The 26,216-nt window shown below is 43.1% G+C and overlaps 1 protein-coding gene across 1 annotated transcript in view; it reads right to left on the reverse strand.

The window, feature by feature from the left end:
- Positions 1 to 6,587, reverse strand: part of cerkl (CERK like autophagy regulator) — a 155,016-nt gene extending 148,429 nt beyond the window's left edge. Inside the window, exon 1 of the mRNA XM_078227711.1 lies at positions 6,368 to 6,587. Coding sequence (XP_078083837.1) covers positions 6,368 to 6,587 — 220 coding nt within the window. The remainder of the gene's footprint in view (positions 1 to 6,367) is intronic.
- Between the last annotated feature and the right edge of the window lie 19,629 nt (positions 6,588 to 26,216).

Below are 26,216 nucleotides of genomic sequence, written 5' to 3' on the forward strand. Positions count from 1 at the left end.
AGTTTCTGTCTACCCTGTGTGTGTCTTTGTATCAAAAAAAACCCCAGCAGATTAATAGGTAAATCCAGAGGTTGCTGGGTTTTCTTGTGTTAAGTAATGAAGGGGTCAGGTTTGGACTGTAAATGTTAGTAGATAATAAATTTTCTAAAATATAGAGTTTCATTTCAAGTTTTATAGTATTTTCAACTTAAGGAAAGAAAATGTTTATTGCAACATGCATGCTATAGGAACCATTCCCCTTTAATGCCTTGGTTTGTCCTACCATATGCCTTCTCTTGAATGGGAAAGTGGTTAATGAGGTGGAAGTGAAAATGTCTGTTCCTGCTGACAATGATAATGAACCTTTTGAGGGCAGGCTAAAATGTTTCAGTTTCATTCGACAGTAATGAGATCTGGCTGCATCTTTGTGCTGCTCACAATTGCAATCTTCTTTCTGATTCTCAGTTTCAACAATTTTACAAGCACACTTCATTGTTTCTGTGATTTCTTTAGAAGTTAACGCCATTTCATGGACATTTTTGTGATGTATTTTCAGAATTATTCATAAATCAACATGCAAAATTGTTAAATACATATTTTTGCAAGGATGAGAGTCCAATTATCAAAAGATGTGTAGCCTGACATTCAGTCTCCATCTCTCTATGGTCACAAATAGACCAATAACAAAGTATGAAGGTCTTTTGTGAACCCTATGGTTTAAATACAGGCTCCCAAAACATATCTCTTATGCTGAGTGCAAAGGCAAATTACTGTTGTCTATCTCTGCTTATCTTTGACAGTAAATGCTAGTCCTTGTGCCTCTCTTATATTGTAGGTGAGACAAATGTAGAGTGCGCAGAGGCCGAGGAAATGAAGGAGGGCAGCACTCGTGATGACAACAGCGCCACTCAACTTTACCAACTCAGAGACTGGCACCATGTGTACTTTACTGGAGAGAGTAAAGGGGTCTGCACTGCAAGACTCCGAACACTAGTGCTCAGAAGCGTGAGCAGGGAGATGTGACAAGCCAGAAAGCAGCTTGCCAGAAGGAGAGCTTGGATCCTCGCTGTGCTGCAGAGGGCACAGATGAAGACCTTGAGGGCGCAGCCTACATTAAAAGAATGATTCCTATACAAGAGAACCTTTTAATTGCTCTAGGCAGCCTGCCAGAAAACTTGCACACAATAACAGAGACCATGCAGCTAAATACTCAGGGAATGGATCCCCTTCCTGTTATGAAATATGGTTGGTTCCTGATGGGGACAACATAGGCAATATACATGCAGCCAATAAACCCTTGCATCTGGAGAAACCCATAAGGCGGACAAATCTGACAACTCTCTCCTCCTGATCATCAGCTTGCATTGAAATGATGATGTTTTGCTGTTTCCTTGTGAATAAGCCATCTGTCACCTGCTTGATAGTCATAAGGATAGAAAACTTACCAATATTACTCGTTACCTGGTGCAGCCTGTATGAGCCTGATATAAAAGTTTAGGGCCATCATAAACTAATAACACACAGACAGTGCTGTGTACATGCTGGTATCTGGCTCAAGTTCCTACTGAAATAGGTGAATTAGGACAGCTCTGAAGAAGAGTCATATGGACTCAAAATATTAACTCTATTTTTCCTCTCCACAGAAGGTGCCAGACTTTGAGTTCTTCAGCATTTTCTGTTTTTGAATTAGTGACTGCCTTTGTGCAGACACACAACTTCCTTAGATCTCTACATGACATAGGAGCATGTAGGATGTATTACACAAGTGAAACACTCCCATGCTGGAAGGCCTCCTTTGACCTCTCTTTTGACCCTCCAAAGGTCAGTGCTACCTTGTTGCTATTGTTCCACCTAAATGAAGACTCCAGCTACATTCACATCTATCCAGTATCCTGAAGCTTGTGAAGTGACAGCATCCGTGCATTGCAAATTAACTCGTGTTGAGTCTGAAGCACTTTAAATTCAAGGTGTGGTCATCTTGCCTGTAACTAGCTGTGCTGTGCCCAGGGTGGCCATTATCTACAGACCAACTTTAAGTGGCAGAACTCAGTCACTGTCTGTTAGACATTTGTTAGGTATGTGTATCTGCATCTACTGGTCTCAATTTTGCAATCAGTGGTGAAGCAAAGGTTGATTTCAAAGAAGGTTGCTCACAACTTGGGGGAGCACGGTAGCATAGTGGTTGGCACTGCTGCTTCACAGCGCCAGGACCTGGGTTCGATTCCCGGCTTGGGTCACTGTCTGTGTGGAGTTTGCATGTTCACCCCATGTCTGCGTGAGTTTCCTCCGGGTGCTCCGGTTTCCTCCCACATTCTGAAAGATGTGCTGGTTAGGTGCATTGACCTGAACAGGCGCCGGACTGAGGCGACTAGGAGAATTTCACAGTAACACATTGCAGTGTTAATGTAAAACTTACTTGTGACTAATAAATAAACTTTAACTTTAGAAACCGGGTGATCTCTGTGTCTCAGCTTAAAATCAAGCAAAGGGATCTCAAAGATGCAACAGTGATGTCAGCAAGCATCCAATCACACTGAAATATTCTGATAGCAAATTAAGAAGGTGATAATGATATAGCAAAATCAATAATTATGATGGAATTAATACAGAAGCTAAAGTAAAGAAACTATAAAAAATATATTTTAAAAATGTGTTTTATGCCTTTATCAATCAAGGCATAACTTACAAAAGCAGAGAAGTCATGTGGAGTTGATGAGACCATAGATAAGACTGGAATACTGGCCACAGTTTTGGTCATCACATTATAGGAAGGATGTGATTGCACTGGAGGGGGTGCAGAGGAGATTCACCAGGATGTTGCCTGGGATAGGACATTTAAGTTATGAAGAGCGGTTGGATAGGCTTGGGTTATTTTTGTTGGAGCAGAGATGACTGAGGGGCGACATGATCAGGGCGTACAAGATTATGAGGAGTAGGGACAAGGTGGAACGGGAGCAGCTGTTCCCCTTAGTTGAAGAGTCAGTCATGAGGGCACACAAGTCCAAGGTGAGGGGTAGGAGGTTTACGGGAGATTTGAGGAAAAGCTTTTTTTACCCAGAGGGTGCTGATAGTCTGGAACGCACTGTCTGGGAGGGTGGTAGAGGCGGGTTGCCTTACTTCCCTTAAAAAGTGCCTGTATGAGCACTTGGCACATCATAACATTCAATGCTATGAGTTAAGTGCTGGTAAATGGGATTAGATTGGTTGGTCAGGTGTTGGTGCAGACCCAATGGGCCGAAGGGTTTCTTCTGTACTGTGAGATTCTGCATTGTTTTTATGATAATAGAGAAATTTGGCATTCCACGAATATAAAATTAGCTTTTCAGGAATAGTGGTGGTATTTACAAGTAATTATGAAGTTAGTATGCTGTTAAAAAGCAGTTACACCTCATTCAACGTGGTGTAGCTTTTTCAAGAGTTTTTAAAGTGTAAGAGTGGAAGTTCAAAGATTTTCTGCTCATTGCAGCCTTGGGGGTCCTCAACCGCATGCCCTCTGGAGAAGTGCAGAATCATTGACAGCATGGCTGTTCCCGTTAATCTGCTCAGGTAATGTCTCCAGGGACTGCTGTCAGTTTCAGTGGAGTAATGACCGTGAACTCTGACAATTTTGCCACTGTTACCGCTGCAAAGTCCAGGTCAACAACACAGGTGAGGCCAGGTGCAGGCCACCTATCTCTGGCACAATAGAGCCTGTTTTCCATCTCTCCTTTCAACATTTACATTTTTATGAAAACAATAGAAGTGAATCTCCATTTCCCAAAGTTTTGCCTGTAACAATGAGAAATATTCTTGACAGAAGTCAGCAAAATGCCAAAAAGGCAAACAGTGAATGATTCAGCTGTTTGAAACCAGAAAATGAAAGGCTATTTTCATCTATGGTCCAACTATGCTACTGCTTCCTTTGAGACTTCCTTAGTCCAGAACATTTTTACCCTGATCATACATTTCATAAGGATGATCCAAGTATACCAGTTTTTCCTTGTAAAACTGCGGACTGTCCCAATATAATTCGTATTAACTTTCATATTGAAAATAGGTTCTCAGACATTTTAGCCAAAGGCTGGTGACAGAGACCTGATGGAAACAATTACTACCAGCTGGAGAAAATCTATTCTGTTTCCTGTTATGAATGTATAAGTATCCTACACCAAGAGTGACAAGAATGCAATGCCATCTGTATAGAAAACTATCTTTTCCCCTTCTAGTCAATGAAATCAGTCCATAATGGGTTTGGTCAGACATATTTTTCAAATACCTTTTCTATATGCTAAAGGCCACTGTATCCCATTTTGCATAAGAATATAAATGCACTAGATTCCCTTTATGAACGAATTCTAACATACCAGTCAATTTTTCCAATGGCCAAAAGTAGTGTAGAATTATATTTGAGAATTCCTTTAAAACACGTCATCAATATATATTTTACTAATGAATCAAGTATTTGCTATACAATGTTAACAACCAAAAGGTAATCACAACTCTCGGCTGAATTTTCCCACTTTATACCAATCATTAATCCTTCCATAACATTCTACCACAGCAATCTGACCTGAGATTACTCTATTAAAAATCTGTATTTTTAAACATCGTTTTCTGCCATATTTTGGTTCTCTGCAAAATATCCTTCACAAAATGAGAAGAAAATTATTTCTAGTCATCTGACTATATACTTTTGTAACCGGTTAACAGCCACAAAGACCAGCCAATTGTCCCATCCCATTGACTCCCGTTTATTTGAAGCTTCTGCTTAATATTTTTTTCATAAGACCTAGATGGGTCTGCAAAATTAATGATCAGAAATGACGATGCCTAACATTCAATGAATTGCTTTGACAGTAAAATAGTATTGATTCTTTGAGCACATTCAAATTTGTACAGAAAATATATATTCAATTCTTTAAAATTGGCGTTAAAGCATCTCAAACCAACAGGTTGAGCATTTTTATATACCTGCAAACTACAATAAAACACATGCCCAACACCAATAAGCCACAAATAAGATGCGAGGACATGCAATTTTAATAGTACTGTATATAACGATTGAATACTTGTAATTGTTTCTTTTGGTTTTACTTGGTTGCTTCAAAGCTTTGTCAAGTAGAGGCATAATCAAGGTCCAAATTTACGATTCAGAGAAGGTAAAACAATAGCTAAAAGCAAAGTCTAGGTCAGGGGACAACTAAAACTGTACATCAATGGAAGCCCTGTAATGTGCACTTTTTAAAACTTTACTTTTAGAAGTTAAAAAGTAATTTTGTCAGCAGCCACCAGGGCTGCATTCCGAGCACTCCTTTGAGTATCGAGATACTCAGATTGCATTACTTCCCTGGCTCAGAAAGGATGCAAGTGAACCGTACGTAACACCTAGTAGTCCACTCACATCCATGTTTACAAACTGTCAACATACCACACCTGTAGTATAACTGGAGCATGATTTGCCCTACTGCTGTACTTTTATTACAAAATTTCTGGAAACAAACTCAGAAATATTTATGTTTCAATGCCCATTAAAAGATGTGGTATGTGCAAACTTCTGTAAGTTTTAATGTAGAAAAGGGATATTGTCCCTTATGCCCCACAATTTGTCCATATGTGCAAACTTTGTAGAAGACTGTAAAAAAAAGTTCAAATTCAGATGGTTGAATCGAGGAACAATATTGCTCATCTAAATAGCAACTTAGTGCTGTCATAATCTACGATATTTATATATTTCTCATTTCATAAAACTTATGCAATTTTTCAATTTGCATTGAGATAAGCTGCATAACACCAATTCATGGTATATTGATACTTTGACATTTGCAAACACACTACCTCTGTGGCAAATGGATATTGCCAACTGATTTTTTTTAAAAATTCATTTATGGGATATTTGCATTGCTGGCTGGCCAGCATTTATTGCCCATCCCAAGTTGACCTTGAGAAGGTAGTGGTGAGCTGCCTTCTTGAACCACTGGTTGGTATAGGTACTCATGATGTGGAGATGCCGGCGTTGGACTGGAGTAAACACAGTAAGAAGTCTCACAACACCAGGTTAAAGTCCAACGGGTTTATTTGGTAGCAAAAGCCACTAGCTTTCGGAGCACTGCCCCTTCGTCAGGTACCTGACGAATTTGTTTATTTGTTGTTAAAAATATTGTTTTAGAAAAGGAATGATCTTTCAGTTATCTTAGCCCGTGTGAATACTTTGATAAATCTAACAAACTTAGTACCCCTACAGGTGTTGCACCGTATGTAGCAGGAATCCTCCACACTTCTTGCAGAGTATATGGCCATGTGTGAGCCTCTAGCAGCAGAGCTGAGCTGAGCTGGACTATGTGGACAGTGCAGACTCCCTGCTCTCAGCTCCAGCCCACACTCAGCAAACACAATGACCACCGCCACCCACCTGCCAGGCTCTCCGGCTCAATCGGCGTCCATGTCAATCTGCTCGGTGTCAACACGACGTCGCAGCTTTTCTTTTCGATCTGGAATATGCCTCTGCAGATCTGACCCTGCTGAGCGCCCACCTCTGTGGAGGGCTCCCGCACTGCCCGCCCCCCGCCGCTGTCCGCTGCCTCAGACCAGGCAGCGAGGGGGGTGACTGATCTCCGCCCCGCTGCACTCATTGCAGCCGGTTTGCTCCCACTTGCTCAGCCTCGCGTCCTGTTTACGCCTGTTACCGTCGCAGCAACGCTTCCTCCTCACACTCGCCCCTGCCAGGAGCGTGACCGACCTGTCGGCGCGCGCGCGCGGCCGCTAGAGTGACGGTTGGGAGCTCGCGGGTGGAGGGAGGCTCGCGCACCTCCTCCCATCCCGCGCGCGCCTCCCTCCACCCTCACCTGGCCAGTGAAGTTACTGGGAGGGAGATCACAATTTGCATACACGGAAGTTTCTTACTCCCACAGTAAGTTGCACTCACCTGTGGACAGGGCAGAGGAGTCACAAAGTTGCAGGTGTGGACGTCTGCCGAAGTCTTTTTATTTATTAGTGTCACAAGTAGGCTTGCATTAAGAACATAAGAACTAGGAGCAGGAGTAGGCCATCTGGCCCCTGGAGCCTGCTCCGCCATTCAATAAGATCATGGCTGATCTTTTTGTCCATTCAGCTCCACTTACCCATCCACTCACTGTACCCTTTAATTCCTTTCCTGTTCAAAAATTTATCTATCCTTGCCTTAAAAGCATTCAATGAGGTAGCCCCAATTGCTTCACTGGGCAGGGAATTCCACAGATTCACAACCCTTTGTATGAAGAAGTTCCTCCTCAACTCTCCTTATTTTGAGGCCATGCCGCCTAGTTCTAGTTTCACCTGTCAGTGGAAACAACTTCCCTGCTTCTATCTTATCTATTCCCTCTATAATCTCATATGTTTCTATAAGATCTCCCCTCATTCTTCTGAATTCCAATGAGTATAGCCCCAGTCTACTCAGTCTCTCCTCATAAGCTAATCCTCTCAACGCCGGAATCAACCTAGTCAATCATCTCTGCAACGCACCCCCCCCCCCCCCCCGCCCCACCCAGTGCCAGTATATCCTTTCTCAAGTAAGGAATTAACACTGCAATGAGGTTACCATGAAAATACCCTAGTTTTTAAACTCCTGCCCCTGTTTGGGTACACGGAGGGAGAATTTAGCATGGCCAATGCACCTAACCAGCATGTCTTTTGGACTGTGGGAGGAAACTGGAGCACCCGGAGAAAACCCAAGCAGACACGGGAGAACGTGTAGACTCCACACAGACAGCGACCCAAGCTGGAAATCAAACCCAGGTGTCTGCCGCTGTGAGGCAGCCGTGCCACTGTGCTGCCCCTACATCCTTTGTCGTCAAGCTGTATGCCTGACAGGGCATCAATTTTTGCAAGTTTAAAGAATGTTACAATTGTATAGAAGCCACCTAAGAGTGGAACATGTGTATGCAGACCAGTTAAATTTTAATGCACCTTTTGTAACTTTCAAGTTAAATTGTTTACTAATAAAATTTGTAAAAGTACATTACAAGAGTATATATTTTGGGGTGAAAAATGCTAATTTGTCTGTTCTCTCCACAGGTGCTGCATATTCCTGGCATCTCCAGATTGGTTTCTGCTCCTTTATCTATTTAAAATACAACTTGTAACCATTACAAATAGGAATGGCTTGGGGTGGGGTCAGTGTTTACAGGTTGACACACACTGCAGCCAGTTTCCTCCTTTCTCATTTATTTTCACTCTGGAAAAGCAGGTACTTGCTTTAAAATGGCTTTGCAATCTACACTTTGATTGTAAATTTCATTCCAAGCAATTGCCCATTTTCTCACTGCCGCGGAACATCTATGAGCAGGTTGACAGAATCTTAGTAGCACTGAAACAGATGAAATAGTGGGCAGAAAATAAGCACTATGCATTGAAATGAGCACACATCATTCTTGATATTTTATTCACATACACATAAGGACATGATATTTCAAGTCTAAAAGGTATTGGAAATACTGTTGTTACCTCTTTTTATTTCAGATTTCTAGCATTCTGCAGTATTTTTCTTTTATATAGAGGTTTACAGCATGGAAACAGGCTCTTCGGCCCAACTTGTCCGTGCCACCCAGTTTTTACCATTTAACCTATTCCTCCAATTCGATTTTCAAGTTTGCTGAAGACACCACCGTAATGGATCGGATCTCAAACAGTGACGAGACAGAGTACAGGAATGAGATAGAGAATCTGGTGAACTGGTGCAGCAACAATAATCTCTCACTCAATGTCAACAAAATGAAGGAGATTGTCATCGACTTCAGGAAGCATAAAGGAGAACATGCGCCTGTCTACATCAATGGGGATGAAGTAGGAAGGTTTTTAGGTGTGCAGATCACCAACAACCTGTCCTGGTCCCCCCATGCCAACACTATAGTCAAGAAAGCCTACCAACGCCTACTTTCTCAGAAGACTCAGGAAATTTGGCATGTCAGCTACGACTCTCTCCAACTTTTACAGATGCACCATAGAAAGCATTCTTTCTGGTTGTATCACAGCTTGGTATGGCTCCTGTTCTGCCCAAGGCCGCAAGGAGCTACAAAAGTTTGTGAACGTAGTCCAATCCATCAGGCAAACCAGCCTCCCATCCATTGATTCTGTCTACACTTCCTGCTGCCTCGGCAAAGCAGCCAGCATAATTAAGGACCCCACGCACCCCGGACATTCTCCCTTCCACCTTCTTTCGTCGGGAAAAAGATACAAAAGTCTGAGGTCACATACCAACCGACTCAAGAACAGCTTCTTCCCTCCTGCTTGTCAGACTTTTGAATGGACTTACCTTGCATTAAGTTGATCTTTCTCTACACCCTAGCTATGACTGTAACACTACATTCTGCACTCTCTAGTTTCCTTCTCTATGAACGATATGCTTTGTTTGTATAGCGCGCAAGAAACAATACTTTTCACTTTATGTTAATACATGTGACAATAATAAATCAAATCAAATCGCCCGTGTTTGGCCCATACCTCTCTATACCCATCTCACCCATGTAATTGTCTAAATGCTTTTTAAAAGACAAAATTGTACCAGCTTCTACTACCACCTCTGGCAACTCATTCCAGACACTCACAACCCTTTGTGAAAAAATTGCCCCTTTGGACCCTTTTGTATCTCTCCCCTCTCACTTTAAACCTCTAGTTTTAGACTCCCCTACCATTAGGAAAAGATGTTGATTACTCATCTTGTCAATGCCCTTCATTATTTTATAGACCTTTATAAGATCACCCCTATGTCTCCTACGCACCAGGGGAAAAAGTCCCAGTCTATCCAGCCTCTCCTTCGAACTCAAACCATCAAGTCCCGGTAGAATCCTAGTAAATCTTTTCTGCATTCTTTCTAGTTTAATAATATCCTTTCCATAATAGGATGACCAGAACTGTACACAATATTCCAAGTGTGGCCTTACCAATGTCTTGTACAATTTCTACAAGACGTCCCAATTCCTGTATTCAGTGTCCTGACCAATGAAAACCAAGCATGCCAAATGCCTTCTTCACCAACCTGTCCACCTGTGATTCCACTTTCAAGGAGCTATGAACCTGTACCCCTAGATCTCTTTGTCCTATAACTCTCCCCAATGCCCTACCGTTAACTGTTTAAGTCCTGCCCTGGTTCGATCTACCAAAATGCATCACCTCGCATTTATCTAAATTGAGCTCTATCTGCCATTCATCAGCTCACTGACCCAATTGATCAAGATCCTGTTGCAATCCTAGATAACCTTCTTCACTGTCCACTAAGCCACCAATCTTGGTATCACCTGCAAACTTACTAACCATGCCTCCTAAATTCCCATCCAAATCACTAATATAAATGACAAATAACAGTGGACCCAGTATTGATCCCTGAGGCACACCTCTGGTCACAGGCCTGCAGTTTGAAAAACAACCCTCTACAACCAGCCTCTGTCTACTGTCATCAAGTCAATTTTATATCCAATTGACTACCTTACCTGAATCCCGTGAGATTTAATCTTATGCAACAGCCTACTATATAGTATCTTGTCAAAGGCCTTGCTAAAATCCATGTAGACAACGTCGACTGCACTGCCCTCATCTACCTTCTTGTTACCCCTTCAAAAAATTCATTCAAATTTGTGAGACATTATCTTCCACTCACAGAGTCATGCTGACTGTCCCTAATCAGTCTTTGCCTCTCTAAATGCCTGTAGATCCTCTCTTTCAGAATACCTTCTAACAACTTACCCCCTATAGACGTTAGGCTCACTGGCCTGTAGTTCCCAGTCTTTTCCATACAGTCCTTCTTAAACAAAGGCACAACATTTGCCACCCTCCAATCTTCAGGCACCTCATCTGTGGCTGTCAATGATTCAAATATCTCTACTAGGGAACCCGCAATTCCCTCCCTAGCCTCCCAGAACGTTCTACATAAGAACATAAGAACATAAGAAATAGGAGCAGGAGTAGGCCATCTGGCCCTTCGAGCCTGCCCGCCATTCAACAAGATCATGGCTGATCTGAAGCGAATCAGTTCCACTTACCCGCCTGCTCCCCATATCCCCTAATTACCTTATCGATCAGAAAACTATCTACCCGTGATTTAAACATATTCAACGAGGAAGCCTCCACCACTTCAATGGGCAGAGAATTCCAGAGATTCACTACCCTCTGAGAGAAGAAGTTCCTCCTCAACTCTGTTCTGAACCGGCCCCCCCTTATTTTGAGGCTGTGCCCTCTAGTTCTGGTTTCCCTTCTAAGTGGAAAGAATCTCTCCACCTCTACCCTATCCAGCCCCTTCATTATCTTATATGTCTCTATAAGATCACCCCTCATCCTTCTAAACTCCAACGAGTACAGACCCAATCTGTTTAATCTCTCCTCATAAGCTACACCCCTCATCTCCGGTATCAACCTGGTGAACCTTCTCTGCACTCCCTCCAAGGCCAATATATCCTTTCGCAAATACATTCAAATATGGGATACATTTAATCAGATCCCGGGGATTTTTCTACCTTGATGCGCTTTAAGACTTCCAGCACCTCCTCCTCTGTAATATGTACACTCCTCAAGATATCACTATTTATTTCCGCAAGTTCTGTAACATCCATGGCTTCCTTAACAGTAAACACTGATGAAAAATATTCATTTAGGATCTCAACCATCTTTGCTCTAGCAAACCTTTGAATTGCTTTTCTTAACTGAGCAAGTACAAAAGCATAAGAGCTGAAGAGAGAAGCAAAAAATCAATCTATTTGTCTAGCCTGTGTATTTTTTTTATTTGTTCATGGGATGTGGGCATCACTGGCTGGGCCAGCATTTATTGCCCATCTCTGAGGACATTAAAGAGTCAACCATATTGATGTGGGTCTGGAGTTACATGTAGGCCAGACCAGGTAAGGACAAGCATATTTCCTTCCCTAAAGGGTATTAGTAAACCAGATGGATTCTTACGACAATCATTTCATGGTTACCATTAGACTTTAAATTCCAGATTTATTTTTAATTCAAATTTCACAATCTGCTGTGGTGGGATTCAAACCCAGGTCACCAAAAGCTCACCCTGGGTCTCTGGATTATTATCCAATGACAATACCCCTACGGCACTGCCTCCCAAGAATATTTATGGCTCTGAAGTAGGTCATTTGGTCCATGGCATTTGCACCAGCTGAAAATAACAAGACACCTAGCTGAATCCCATTTTCCAGCATTTGGTCTCTAACCCTATAGGTTAAAACTTCAGGTGCACATCCAGGCATATTTTAAACAAGATAAGGGGTGGGATTTTCCGGCCTCACTCACCCCAAAACTGGAAAATCCCACCCAAAGTCAACGGACCTTTCCATGGTCTGCCCCTCGCCCACTCCGATTCCTGTGCAGGTAAGACGGTAAAATTCGCCTCAAGGTTTTCTGCCTCTACCACCCTTCAGGCAGTGAGTTCCAAACTCCTACCACCGTCTGAGAGAAATTGTGGTATTTTTTCCTCATCCATTCATCTTCATAATCTTTCTGCCAATCACTTTACATCTATGCCCCCTAATCACTGACTTCTCTGCTATTGTAAGCAGGCCCTTACCATCCACTCTAGCCATTCTATTTGCAAATTTCCTTTTAGTCTCCTCTGTTCCAAGCAGAACAATCCCAGCCTGTCCAATCTTTTCTCATAACTGTAATTTCCAAGTCCTGGCAGCACCTCAAGATATCAGTATTTATTTCCCCAAGTTCCCTCACATCCATGCCTTTCTGAACAGTAAACACTGATGAGAAATATTCATTTAGGATCTCACCCATCTTTGGCAGCACTCTTGTAAAGCTCCTCTGTACTGTAGCAAACTCTTGGAGGGTCATGTGACCCATTTGGCCAATTAAGCCAGAGCGCGCGAATCCTGGAGCTGAGCGAGAGTTTTCCTTGCCAGTTAGGACTCTGGAGCTGTGGAGTACTGTAGACAATTATATCACTCTCTGCACATAGTTATTTATCTTAATAAACTCTTCATTCATTACTCTACGAGGTGGTCACCTGTCTTTGCAAGATACTACATTTGGCGATGAGTATCAATCAGAATGCCTGCCTACTGCTACAGAAATTGGCAGAGCAGAGCTTATGTGGAAGCCTTTTTGAAGCAAAAGTGTTCAGAACTCTGTGATATCAAAATGTTCCTTTTTGGGATATTAGACCCATTCAACCCTAACCCGGAGCAGTGAGTGCAATAGGTCAGACGCCTGCACATTTTCTAAGATCAATGGATCAGAGGGAAAGAAAAGCAATGAGTAATCCTATTAACGGCCTGCGTGGCTCCAACCTATAGCCCGATAAGCAGCCTGACTTCTCAAGATGCCTCCGAATCCAAACCTTTTGAGGAGCTTGTGGAATTAGTCACCCAAAGTCCTCAGTGATAATGCAACGATATAAATTTAATTTGACAACAAAAGCTCGAGGGGAGTCGATAATGGTGTTTGTGGTGCACCTAACACAAATGGCTAAACAGTACAAGTTCGGGACTGCACTCAATGACATGTTAAGAGACAGGCTAATCTGTGATGTTAACAACAAAACTATGGAAAATAAATTATTAGCAGATGCAGAAATTACTTTAAGGCATTAGATGTCATCCAAGCTATAGAAAGTGCTGAAAGGGGAGCGATTGAGCTGTAGAGCATGCAAGCAGGTGCGGTCCACCAAGTTTGGCGGGAGTCAATGTGCCAGGGAGGAACATAGAACATAGAACATAGAACAGTACAGCACAGAACAGGCCCTTCGGCCCACGATGTTGTGCCGAGCTTTATCTGAAACCAAGATCAAGCTATCCCACTCCCTATCATCCTGGTGTGCTCCATGTGCCTATCCAATAACCGCTTAAATGTTCCTAAAGTGTCTGACTCCACTATCACTGCAGGCAGTCCATTCCACACCCCAACCACTCTCTGCGTAAAGAACCTACCTCTGATATCCTTCCTGTATCTCCCACCACGAACCCTATAGTTATGCCCCCTTGTAATAGCTCCATCCACCCGAGGAAATAGTCTTTGAACGTTCACTCTATCTATCCCCTTCATCATTTTATACACCTCTATTAAGTCTCCCCTCAGCCTCCTCCGCTCCAGAGAGAACAGCCCTAGCTCCCTCAACCTTTCCTCATATGACCTACCCTCCAAACCAGGCAGCATCCTGGTAAATCTCCTCTGCACTCTTTCCAGCGCTTCCACATCCTTCTTATAGTGAGGTGACCAGAACTGCACACAATATTCCAAATGTGGTCTCACCAAGGTCCTGTACAGTTGCAGCATAACCCCACGGCTCTTAAACTCCAACCCCCTGTTAATAAAAGCTAACACACTATAGGCGTTCTTCACAGCTCTATCCACTTGACTGGCAACCTTTAGAGATCTGTGGATATGGACCCCAAGATCTCTCTGTTCCTCCACAGTCTTCAGAACCCTACCTTTGACCCTGTAATCCACATTTAAATTTGTCCTACCAAAATGAATCACCTCACATTTATCAGGGTTAAACTCCATTTGCCATTTTTCAGCCCAGCTTTGCATCCTATCTATGTCTCTTTGCAGCCTACAACAGCCCTCCACCTCATCCACTACTCCACCAATCTTGGTGTCATCAGCAAATTTACTGATCCACCCTTCAGCCCCCTCCTCTAAGTCATTAATAAAAATCACAAAGAGCAGAGGACCAAGCACTGATCCCTGCGGCACACCGCTAGCAACCTGCCTCCAATCCGAAAATTTTCCATCCACCACCACCCTCTGTCTTCGGTCAGACAGCCAGTTACCTATCCAATCGGCCAACTTTCCCTCTATCCCACACCTCCTCACTTTCATCATAAGCCGACCATGGGGGACCTTATCAAACGCCTTACTAAAATCCATGTATATGACATCAACTGCCCTACCTTCATCAACACACTTAGTTACCTCCTCAAAAGGAGGAGGGTGCAGAAAGTCATGAGCAAAGAGGCACAGAGCAAAACAGAGTGCAGAAGTATAGGGAATTTGGTCCACAGACCAGGAGCAATGAAAAATGCTACCAGTGTGGGGGAGATCACCCCAGAAGAGATGTAAATTCAGGGAAACTATATGTTATGCCTGCAATAGGAGAAGGCACATTAGGAGCAAATGCAAAAGTAAGCAGTACCTACTGAAGGCATGCAAAAAGAATTCTGACTCCAGTACACACTGTTGAGAATAACCCTGAAAATGATTCTGAAGTATATAGCTTAACCAACATTAACGCGGACGAGACGGCCCCAATTAAAATTGTGTTGATGGTAAACAGTCAGCCATTCAGAATGGAGGTGGATACGGGTGCCTCTGTTACAGTTGTAGGAGAACAAACATTATTGTTTACAAAGAGGGGTTCAGCCCCTAAAGTTAAGCAGCACGACAGCCAGGCTAGCAACTTATGCTGAGGAAGCTTTAAGGATCCTAAAAACAACAACACCCATAAGCTACCAACATCAGTCAGCTTAACTGTCTCAAATAGTAGTAGGGGGCCAAGGGACAAGTTAGATGGGCTGAGATTGGCTTCGCCAAATTACATTAAATTGGCCAGAAATCTTCAAAATCAACAATGGAAACTTCCATGATGTCTTAAAAAATACCGGAAGGTGTTCCAAGATGAGTTAGACAATATACTGGACCTAAAAACAAAAATTTATATGGATCCTGAGGCCACACCAAAGTTTTACAGAGTCCCAGCTGTCCCCTTTGCCTTACATGAGAAGGTTGAGTCTGAATTCAAGCGGTTGGAAGAATTAGGCATCATCAAGCCCATACAGTTTTTGGAGTGGGCGGCTCACATCATGCCAGTGGTTAAGCCAGATAGAACCATAAGGATATGTGGGACTACAAATTAACTGTGAACCAATCAGCAAAATTGGATCAATAAAAGCAAATTACTGCAGATGCAGGAATCTGAAACAAAAACAGAAAATGTTGGAAAGTCTCAGCAGATCTGACAGCATTTGTGGAGAGAGAATAGAGCTAACATTTCGAGTCTGGATGACTCTTCATCAGTGCTCAAAATTGGATCAATACCCAATACCAAGAATTGACGATTTGTATGCCAAATTAGCAGGAAGCTTAACCTATTCCAAACTTGATATGAACCATGCATATCATCAATTAGATTTAAATAAGACATCCAGAGAATTTGTTACAATAAATACCCCCAAAGGCTTATACCAGTATACTCAGCTACCCTTCGGAGTCTCATTAGAACATAGAACATAGAACATTACAGCACAGTACAGGCCCTTCGGCCCTCGATGTTGCGCCGACCAGTGGTACCAATCTAAAGCCCCTCTAATCTACACTATTCCAATATCATCCATATGTTTATCCAATAGCCATTTGAATGCTCTTAATGTTGACGAGTCCACTACTGCTGCAGGCAGGGCATTCCACGCCCTTAATACTCTCTGAGTAAAGAACCTACCTCTAACATCTGTCCTATATCTCTTACCCCTCAATTTAAAGCTATGTCCCCTCGTGCTAGCCAACACCATCCGAGGAAAAAGGCTCTCACTATCCACCCTATCTAATCCTCTGATCATCTTGTATGCCTCTATTAAGTCACCTCTTAACCTTCTTCTCTCTAACGAAAACAACCTCAAGCCCCTCAGCCTTTCCTCATACGATTTTCCCACCATACCAGGCAACATCCTGGTAAATCTCCTCTGCACCCTTTCCAACACTTCCACATCTTTCCTATAATACGGCGACCAGAACTGTATGCAATACTCCAAATGCGGCCGCACCAGAGTTTTGTACAGTTGTAGCATGACCTCCTGGCTCCAAAGCTCAATCCCTCTACCAATAAAAGCTAACACACCGTATGCCTTCTTAACAACCCTATCAACCTGGGTGCCAACTTTCAGGGATCTATGCACATGGACACCCAGATCCCTCTGTTCATCCACACTACCAAGTATCTTACCATTAGCCCAGTACTCTGTATTCCTGTTACTCCTTCCAAAGTGAATCACCTCACACTTTTCCGCATTAAACTCCATTTGCCATCTCTCAGCCCAGCTCTGCAGCTTATCTATGTCCCTCTGTAACCTGCCACTTCCCTCCGCACATTGGCATGTGTAATTTTCCAAAGCACGATCGAAAGCTTACTACAGGACCTACTGAAGGTGGTTGTCTATCTAGATGATGTACTGATTACAGTAGCATCTGAAGACGGGCATCTGGCAAATCCCGAAGAAGTTTTAAAGAGATTTAAGGAGGTGGGAGTGAGGCTAGAAGGGAGAAATGTAAGTTCCAGGCTCATTAAGTCATGTACTTCGGGTTCAAAGTGGACACAAAAGGGCTGCATTCTATGGAGGAGAAGATGAAAGCAATTAAGGAAGCACCAGCGCCCAGAAATGTATCAGAATTGAAATCATTTTTCAGAATGGTAAACTATTATGGAAGATTTATTCCTAATCCTTTTACAGTGTTGGCACTCCTCCAGTCACTGCTCATGAAGGACCAGAGATGGGATTGGAAAGAGCATCAGAAAGAAGCCTTTGAACAGATTAACTGGCACTGTAGTCATCCAGTGTTTTAGTTCATTTTGACACTTGAAAAGAAAGAGATAATTCTTACCTGCGTAGCGTCACATCTCCTTTCCGAATCGGAGCAGTTTACATGAAAGATGGTGCATACAGGCCTATCGCCTACACCTTGAGGACTCTGACCGATGCTGAAAAAGCTTCCTCTCAAGTGCTGAAAAAGAGGGATTAGCCATCATCTTCAGAGTGAAGACATTCCATCAGTACATTTATGGATGGCATTTCATAGTAGCTACTGACCACAAACTCCAGTTGGGTTTATTTAAGGAGGATAAGGCCATTCTTCCCATAGCTTCAGCAAGGGTCCAATGCTGGGCTCTATTGCTAGCAGCCAAGAGTATACATTTCAACATAGGTCAGGCACACACATTTCAAATGCGGATGCTTTAAGCTGCCTTCCTCTACCCAAAACTATACTACCTCCAATAGTACCACAGGAAATTGTTCTTGCCTAAACTTTCTTGATACATTGCTCGCGGGGGCACAACAGGTCAAATTTTGGACCCAGAATTACCCCATGTTATCTTGAGTTAAGCACATGATCCTCCATAGCTGACACTATGATAACAGGTCTGAGCAATTAAAGCCCTTTCAGATCAGAAGAGGCAAGTTAAGTTGTGAGGATGACGTTTATTAGGGAGCAAGGATGGTCATTCGCACTCCCATTAGAAAGTTACTGTACAAGAGTTACATTGTGCCCATCCTGGAATGACTAAGATGCAGATGCTTGCACGCAGTTATGTGTGGTGGCCCAGGATAGATACCAACATCGAGAATCTGGTCAAACAATGTGACCAAAGAACAAGATTGGACCTCGTATTTCTGAACAGAAGGAGGGGTGGAGGCAAAACAGAATGCACAGCAGAAGCATCATGACTCACCAAAAATGGAGCAGGCATATGAGGTGAGTGACTTGGTAGATGTAAAGAATAATGGTATTGGTCTAGAGTGGATCCCTGGAATGGTCGTGGTCAGAACAGGCCCAGTGTCGTATGAAATAGTTGTCCAAGGAAAAAGGGTAAAGAAACACCTGGACCACCGGGAAGGAGAGAATTGCACACAGAACCAGTGGTACAGTCCGCCCCTAGTGTACCTGTCAGGAAGAACCAAGTAAAGTTCCAGTGGGAACTGGAGAAGTTATCTAAACTGAAGCACCTTCACAAGCCAGAAGTCCACCCACTGAGGTTCATAACAAAATTACCTCCACTGCAAGAGCACCTGCTAGTGAATTACAACATTCCCATGGGATCAGGAATCCCTGGGCCAACTTATCTTATAAGGCACTGTGTTTGAGGTTCATTTGTTGTACACTTTGTAAATAGAATCATAGAATCCTACCGAGAAGGAGGCCATTTGGCCCATCGAGTCTGCACCGACCACAATCGCACCCAGGCCCTATCCCCATAACCCCATGCATTTACCCTAGCTAGTCCCCCAGACACTAAGTGGCAATTTAGCATGGCCAATCCACATAGCCCGCACATCTTTGGACTGTGGGAGGAAACCGGAGTGCTCGGAGGAAATCCATGTAGACATGAGGAGAATGTGCAAACTCCACTCAGACAGTGACCCAAGGCGGGAATCGAACCTGGGTCCCTGGCGCTGTGAGGCAGCAGTGCTAGCCACTGTGCCGCCAGCGAAAAAGCTCAATTGTTATTTGGCAACCTCCGACCTGAGGACTTCCAGCCCAGCCCGAGCCCCACCCCCCAAGCCTCTGCACCCCTGAAGGCCCCCGCACCTCCACCCCACACCATGGCAGCAGCTGACGTGCCCTTTTGCACCCTGGAGTTTAGTGCCTGAAAACGAGCGCAATGAGGTCATAAGATCACTCTCATAATGTCTACTGGCAAAGGGTTGGACAGGTGACCTATCCTCAGGTTTCCACTATTGATTTCTTTGATGGACAGATTGAGCAGGGCAAGCCCTTGTTCCTATTCATTTTCCCTTCTTGATGAGGTACACCATTTAATCTTTGCATTGAGGGCATGGCCAAGATCAGGAACTCAATATAGACACACGTGTGCCACAATTTACATCTGATTTTATAAAGCATATTTTTTCTTTTTTATATTGGAACTAATGCATTTTTCTATATCATTTATTTATGTTCCTGTTCTCTTTCAATGTGACCTCATCTTTTCTATTTTTCAGAAATTGTGCTGAAATTTTAATTTCAAATCATCTTTATCTAGATTTTTTCTCCATCCTTATATCCTGGCTCTGTTTGCTCTGCCTACAGATTCTGTTTTCCTCCATTCCTCCCTCCCCCAATCTGTAAAGCCTTGGTTCACTTCACCACCACAGGCATATGCAGGTTTTGCTGCCACTATTGTCATCACGACAGCTGCTCCCACTTCCAACCATTTTATAGTCTTTTTAAACAAAATCTTTATTTTAACTATGTCAAAATTGACAGTTTAAAATAAATACATTTATTTTGTATTTTGCAGTGTCCATACTAAAGCAATTCTTTATCAGTATTGAAGCTGTTTCTAACTACCAAGAGAAAGGATACACAAATAGGTGGACAGAGTAGGTCCAGTGCTGACCCACTTAAGAATGAAAAGTAAAGATTCTAATTTTAATTATTAAAATCTGATAGAATATATATAATTTAAAAATCTCTCAATAAAACAAAATGCTGACTGGTCCCAGCAAATGTATATTAATGAGACTTATCAATAACATTTCATGCTTTTTAATGTGGCACATTATCCTGTGTTAATATATTAAAGTGGGTGGAAAACATGTCAAAATCAAATATATAAAGGGATCATAATTCTGCTCTATTTGAACATTATGTGTAGCAATTAATGGATTATAATATATTAGGATTAAGCTACACTGATATATTTTGTTTTGCACAAATAACCTTTGAAGGTAAAAGATTTGATTGATTTATTTTTAATGAACAATTAAGATCAATGTATATTTATAGCCAATATGAATTTCTTAAAAAATATAGAAGCCACAAAGCTAATGCTGTGTATTATTTAACTCATGTGTCAGCACAAAGTGTGTGAATCTTGCGTATTATTCCAAAAGTGAAAATTATAAAGTGGTGGAATTAATGCCACCTATGCCATCTCAACCTACAACAAATTTAAACTAAAGCTTTATGCTTCCAGTAGCTGATGATAACACAATTCATTTTTGCCAAAACGATGAATCTCAAAGCATGACTAGCTTGTATAAACTATAATTATTTGCAACATTATGGATACTGCTGGTCTAATCATTATTGTGCGTTTTGGAGAAGTCTGATCAAATCTGGAATGACCAATGTCTGCAAAGACCTGAGAGCAACTCCGATCTGTTATGTTTTCTAGTCCTCAAAGTTGTAAACAATATTGATTTATTCTCGCTTCCAATTTCAAAATCAGCAAGGGAGCCCAAGTACTGCAAGCATCTTGTTGTTTTACAAGTGATTTTCTAATCTCTTTTAATGCTGTTCGATGACAGGAAGGTGTCGGACAAGAACAAGAGGAAATCAAGTGGTAAGTCACACTGTCAGCTCTCATGTACTTACAAGCAGCTACAAGAGTGAAATGGATAAAAGGTTGCAGCAGGTTATCTATTTGCTCCCCTAAAATAAATGTGTGATTCAGGAAGAAATCAAATTATTAAAGTAAACTCAGATCACGTGTCCAAACATAGTTACCCATTGATAATACAAACTGAAAAAGTAAATTGGGCTTCAAATACAACAGAATGGTCATTTTCTGTACGAGAATACAAGAGGTTCACCTAATTTTTTTGTAATCGATAAATCCTAAGTTGTATTCATACTGGCACAGACTCGATGGGCTGAATGATCCCCCACTGTGCTCTATAATTCCATGTACAATTCAATGATACTGTGCGTTATTTTAAATTAGTTTATTGCATTTTAAAAGATAACTGAGACAGTCATTTGGAATATGATAGTAATGAAATACGTGTGTTTCGAAAAGCTTTAAAGGAACACTGTGTCTTATTTTAATGAGCCCTTATTTCTCCAAAAGCTACAATTTAAAAATCCTTATTTTTGAAGTGTGGCTATCCCATATCTAATACAGTTGGTCTTGCTTTTATATAGGCCAGGTGGAGTGACAAACTCAATATCAGATTATCGTTATAGGTCACTTATACATTGCACTGCCTGAGGAATGGGGTCAGGTTGCAGATGTGTGGAAGCGCACAACTACAGTCTGCTCATTTGAATCATATTCAAAGTTCCTTCTCTGGTTGGCTTGCAAAAATGCTATTCCATTTAAAATTAATGCAAAAATATATGCCCTTTTAGTGACTTCTTTTGATTTTCAAAGATTTGGCAACATCTCAACATTATTTACTAGTTAAAAGTCAACAAGTAGATTACCTTCAGTTGCTACTAAAATGACTAGAGTGGACTGGTGTGTAAATAAATACCAAGTGATTATTCATACTTCCAATTAAAAACCAAAAATATTTTGTAACTACCACATAATGCACTTTGCTTGTGGGCAAAATTAAACTTATTGACTTCAATTTAGGGTCCAATTTTAACTGCACAATAATGGTTTTTGAAAGAGTTAAAATTGAGTCCTAGGACTGAGCTCAGTGACATATATGGTTTGATTTCAGTGGTTTCATATCTTCTATGAAGATTTTCAAACTGACCCTGCCACATGCAACCATTTACAGGTCAGAATTCTCTAACATTTTATCCTGAATTTAGTGGTACAGATATAGTGTTGTGCTATTGGAGGGCCAGCTTCCAAACCAAGGCTGAGTGTCATAATTCTAATATTTCCAGCAGTTTGTTGAAATTTTAATTGAAGCACAATATCTTGTATTATCTTATGTATTATCTAATCATTCAGGATCAAAGTTTCAGATGGGACTTAATATATTAATTCCACAGTAAAAATATATGACCATAAGAAGTAGCGAGTACCAGTCCAGGTCGAGCAGTCCAACTGGCATGCATAAACAGCTCGCTTTGTTCTTTATCATTCCTTCTCGGTGGCTCAGGTCTTCATGACTTCTCAAACTGCACAAGAGTGTTAGCATGGGTCTAGCCTTAGGAGTTTCTCTGCACTGCCTATGGCAGTGAGATCTCCCAAATAGAACAACTGTAGTGTTCTTTTCCCCGAGCCGGTGGTCAGGGTTTCAGGGGCACTGGATAGGGGAGGGTGGATGCTGTCTACTCTCCCCATCGGGAGCCAAGGTGGTGGCCCCTACCAGTATGGCCTCCCCCTGCCGGGATGGTTTCGGTGGGGGGAAGGGTGGTAGTGCCAGCTGTGGCCACTTTGGTGTCTCCGGTGGAGCCCGGGCAGTTATTCCGACATGCCCCACCCACTCTGCAGGCATAGTAGGTGGTCTCCTCATGTAGGTGGTTCCTTTATGGGAAGCCTCCCTCTCGGCACTCCTCCCAGGTCAGGCAGACAAAAACCTGGTGCCAGAGTAAACATGCCTGAGGGAGGCCTCCCTGAGGCCAAGCAGGATCGGCACCACCCTGGACCTTACTTCCCCAAATTGATAGAGATGGGGGAGGAGGAGCCGAAGGATGGGATATTTGATAAAATGAGTTTCTGGGCAGTGGCCTCCAGAGGTTCCACCACCAGGAAGGTCCCACCCACCGAGTTTATTCATAATTAGTTTGAAGGATGATGGGCTGCAAGAGTGGTGGGGGCCCAGGAAGGAGGGAGGATGAAGGGTGGGGCACAAAGGTGGGTCGGCTCCCAAAGTTAGTGGAGAGAAGAAGGTTGGCCTTTTTGGTCTTCTCAGGCAGTCGGTAAGTGAGAGAACAGGATCATAAGCCTAGGAGGGACCCAGCAAAAAGTTCACAAATGTCCTTTACCTCCTGCTCTTGTCTTATCACAATCACAAAAAAGGACAACGTTCCCCTCCTTCACAGCACCAATCTTTTTCTCCTGGCAGTCCTCCTGCTCCTCCTTCTCCAACAGGCATTTGAAACTGCTCTACCCTCTCTTTCAGGTTGTAGTTGTTGCAGTTGAAAGCAGTCAGCCTGAAGCTCAGTCCCAAGGCCTAACCCGCAGTTCTGGCTTCTTTGTCCAGCTCACAGGTCAGAATGTGCTCCTCCAGCAGAACAAAGAACAAAGAACAAAGAACAATACAGCACAGGAACAGGCCCTTCGGCCCTCCAAGCCCGCGCCGCTCCCTGGTCCAGGATTGAATCCTGAATCCAGGATCCCCGCCCAATTTTCCAGCCTATCTACATCCTAATATCCTATCCACCGAGCTGTCCCTCACAGCTATGATGCTTTGTTCATCACAACCTATTAACTCACACCCACCCCCCCATTCCAGACCATGTGATCTCCAGGGAGAGGCGAAAACTCAGAGTGAAAATCCCAGGGCCAATATGGGGAAAAGAAAATCTGGGAAATTCCTCTCCGACCCCCTGAGGCGATCGAAACGAGTCCAGGAGATCACACTGGCCATGATCAGAAAATGCTTCCCAACCCTATTCATTTCCACGTCTGCTTTACGAACACCATCTGTATTCCCTGCCCCCGAGACAGGTTCCCAACTATCCGCAGTCTCGCTCTGTACTGGCACCAGCAAGATGATCATAGAATGAAGCCTTGAAACGAGAAACAAAGAACAATTAGCCCGCGCCGCTCCCTAGTCCAAACTAGACCACTCTTTTGTATCCCTCCATTCCCACTCCGTTCATATAGCTGTCTAGATAAGTCTTAAACATTCCCAGTGTGTCCGCCTCCACCACCTTGCCCGGCAACACATTCCAGGCCCCCACGACCCTCTGTGTAAAATATGTCCTTCTGATGTATGTCCTTCTAAAAGAGGAAGAACAGAGGCAGTGACAGCCTCTTCCAACCCCCAATTCTCCCAGGCTAAAAGGCAGCTCCAGCAACAAAAGCAGCAGCAGTAACAATACCAGGAATCAGAATCAATGCTTCCAATTGAATGCAGAGTAGAGCCACTCTCTTGGTATATACACACTAGTCCCTGTCACTCATTTCAGGAAAAACAATTAAACTAAATTAAATAAACTGAGGGATAAAGCAAGAAGAGCAGCTCCTTAAAGGGGAGCTGCCCTAAACAAAGCACAAATTAAATTTAAAACATTAAATCAAAAGTGTGATTAAAGGGGTCAATAACACACTCCAGTCCCTGCCGTGCCCAACGAGCATGGAAGGCCTCGATTGTGCCTGTGGACACTGCATGCTCCCTCTCCAGCGACACCCGGTCATGATGGTAGCTGTGGTCGAGGAGCAGACACGTAGGTCGAATGAACCCTTTGGTTGCCTGCTGCCTGGAACCGTTGATGGCAAGTTTGACCAGGCCAAGGAGCAGGATCATGAGGAGATCCTACCGGGTACCTGTAGATCAGGAGCATGGGGCTGAAGTGCAAACAAAACATTAATAAGAGATTTTTTAAATAACTAAAAAGGGAGTGCAGCCTAAATGAATTAACATAGACATGGTCCACAGGTTCCACAAGACCTCAAAAAGGGCAGGTTTCTTGCGAGCCCTTGAACCAGTGTAACCTGCACTTGTATGGGACTGCTGCATGCAACACCCTCCATCCAAGGTCCCCAATGATAAGGGGAGGATCCCTTCGTAGAGGGATTTCCACTGGAGACCTCCGCCACTGGACAGCAACAAGGCATGCCAAGGTGTGTCTAGGCAATAGGTGAGTGCAAGGTACTGGAAGGTGTGCGGCAGCAGCCCATACAGGAAGTCCCTCTGTGCAGTGGCAAAGGACATGGAGGGCATTTCCGTGAAGTGGCTCAGACTATGGGCCTCCGGCCTTGGAAGCTGGTCTGGACTTGGGGTCAATGTGAAATTCTGACGGAGCAGGGGTGCGTTCAGTCGGGATTCCACCGCACAGGTGTGCCTCCTCAAGAGCATGTGTGATGTCGGGTCCGAGCGCAACTGTTTTGAGGTCATGGATCAGTCGTGAGCCGGATGCTCACTGTCACATGCTGAGCCAACTTGTGGGGTGTAATTTAGCCCATTCCTCTGCTATCCAGCACATCCCCGACCCTGGTCACATCCCCAACCACAGCCCATCTCTCCACCAACCACCAGAAATGGCTTGGTGGAGCAGTGGATTCCTGAGCAGTGGCTCCCAGATGACAGTTGCTACTCCAGATGTGAGGTGACCTTGTCCCAGACTTTAAGGAGGTTCTGGTAAAAGATGGGTAGTATCTGTATTAAGTTTCAGCTAAAATCCATTTGGATTTTATATGTATTTTAAGCAGTGTTGTTTATCCCAATTTTAAGAGTCTCCCTGATGCAATGTTGATCCTTAGACGTTTGTTAGAGCAGTTGGGGAGGGTTTAAACTAATATGGCAGGGGGATGGGAGCCTATGTAAGGAGTTCGAGAAGGCGGGACCAAGGACAAAATGTGGGGAGAATGTTCCAATTACATCAAAAATCAGGAAAAAAATTAAAAGGAAGGAGAACTCAGGAGATGTTATTAATGGAAGTGTTAGAATTCAAGAAGAAGGTACAGAAACTAGGATAAGGGCATTTTATCTGAATGCTCGTAGCATTCAAAACAAGTTAAATAGTTGACGGCACAAATCATTGCGAACAAGTATGATTTGGTGGCCATTACAGAGACATGGTTGCAGGATGGTCACGACTGGGAGTTAAATATCCAGGGGTATCAAACTGTTCAGAGAGACCGACAGGAAGGTAAGGGAGGTGGTGTAGCTCTGATATTTAAGGATGACATCAGGGCGGTCGTGAGAGATGAT

This window comes from Mustelus asterias, chromosome 14 (genome assembly GCF_964213995.1).
Source record: "Mustelus asterias chromosome 14, sMusAst1.hap1.1, whole genome shotgun sequence".
In the NCBI taxonomy this organism is placed as follows: domain Eukaryota; kingdom Metazoa; phylum Chordata; class Chondrichthyes; order Carcharhiniformes; family Triakidae; genus Mustelus; species Mustelus asterias.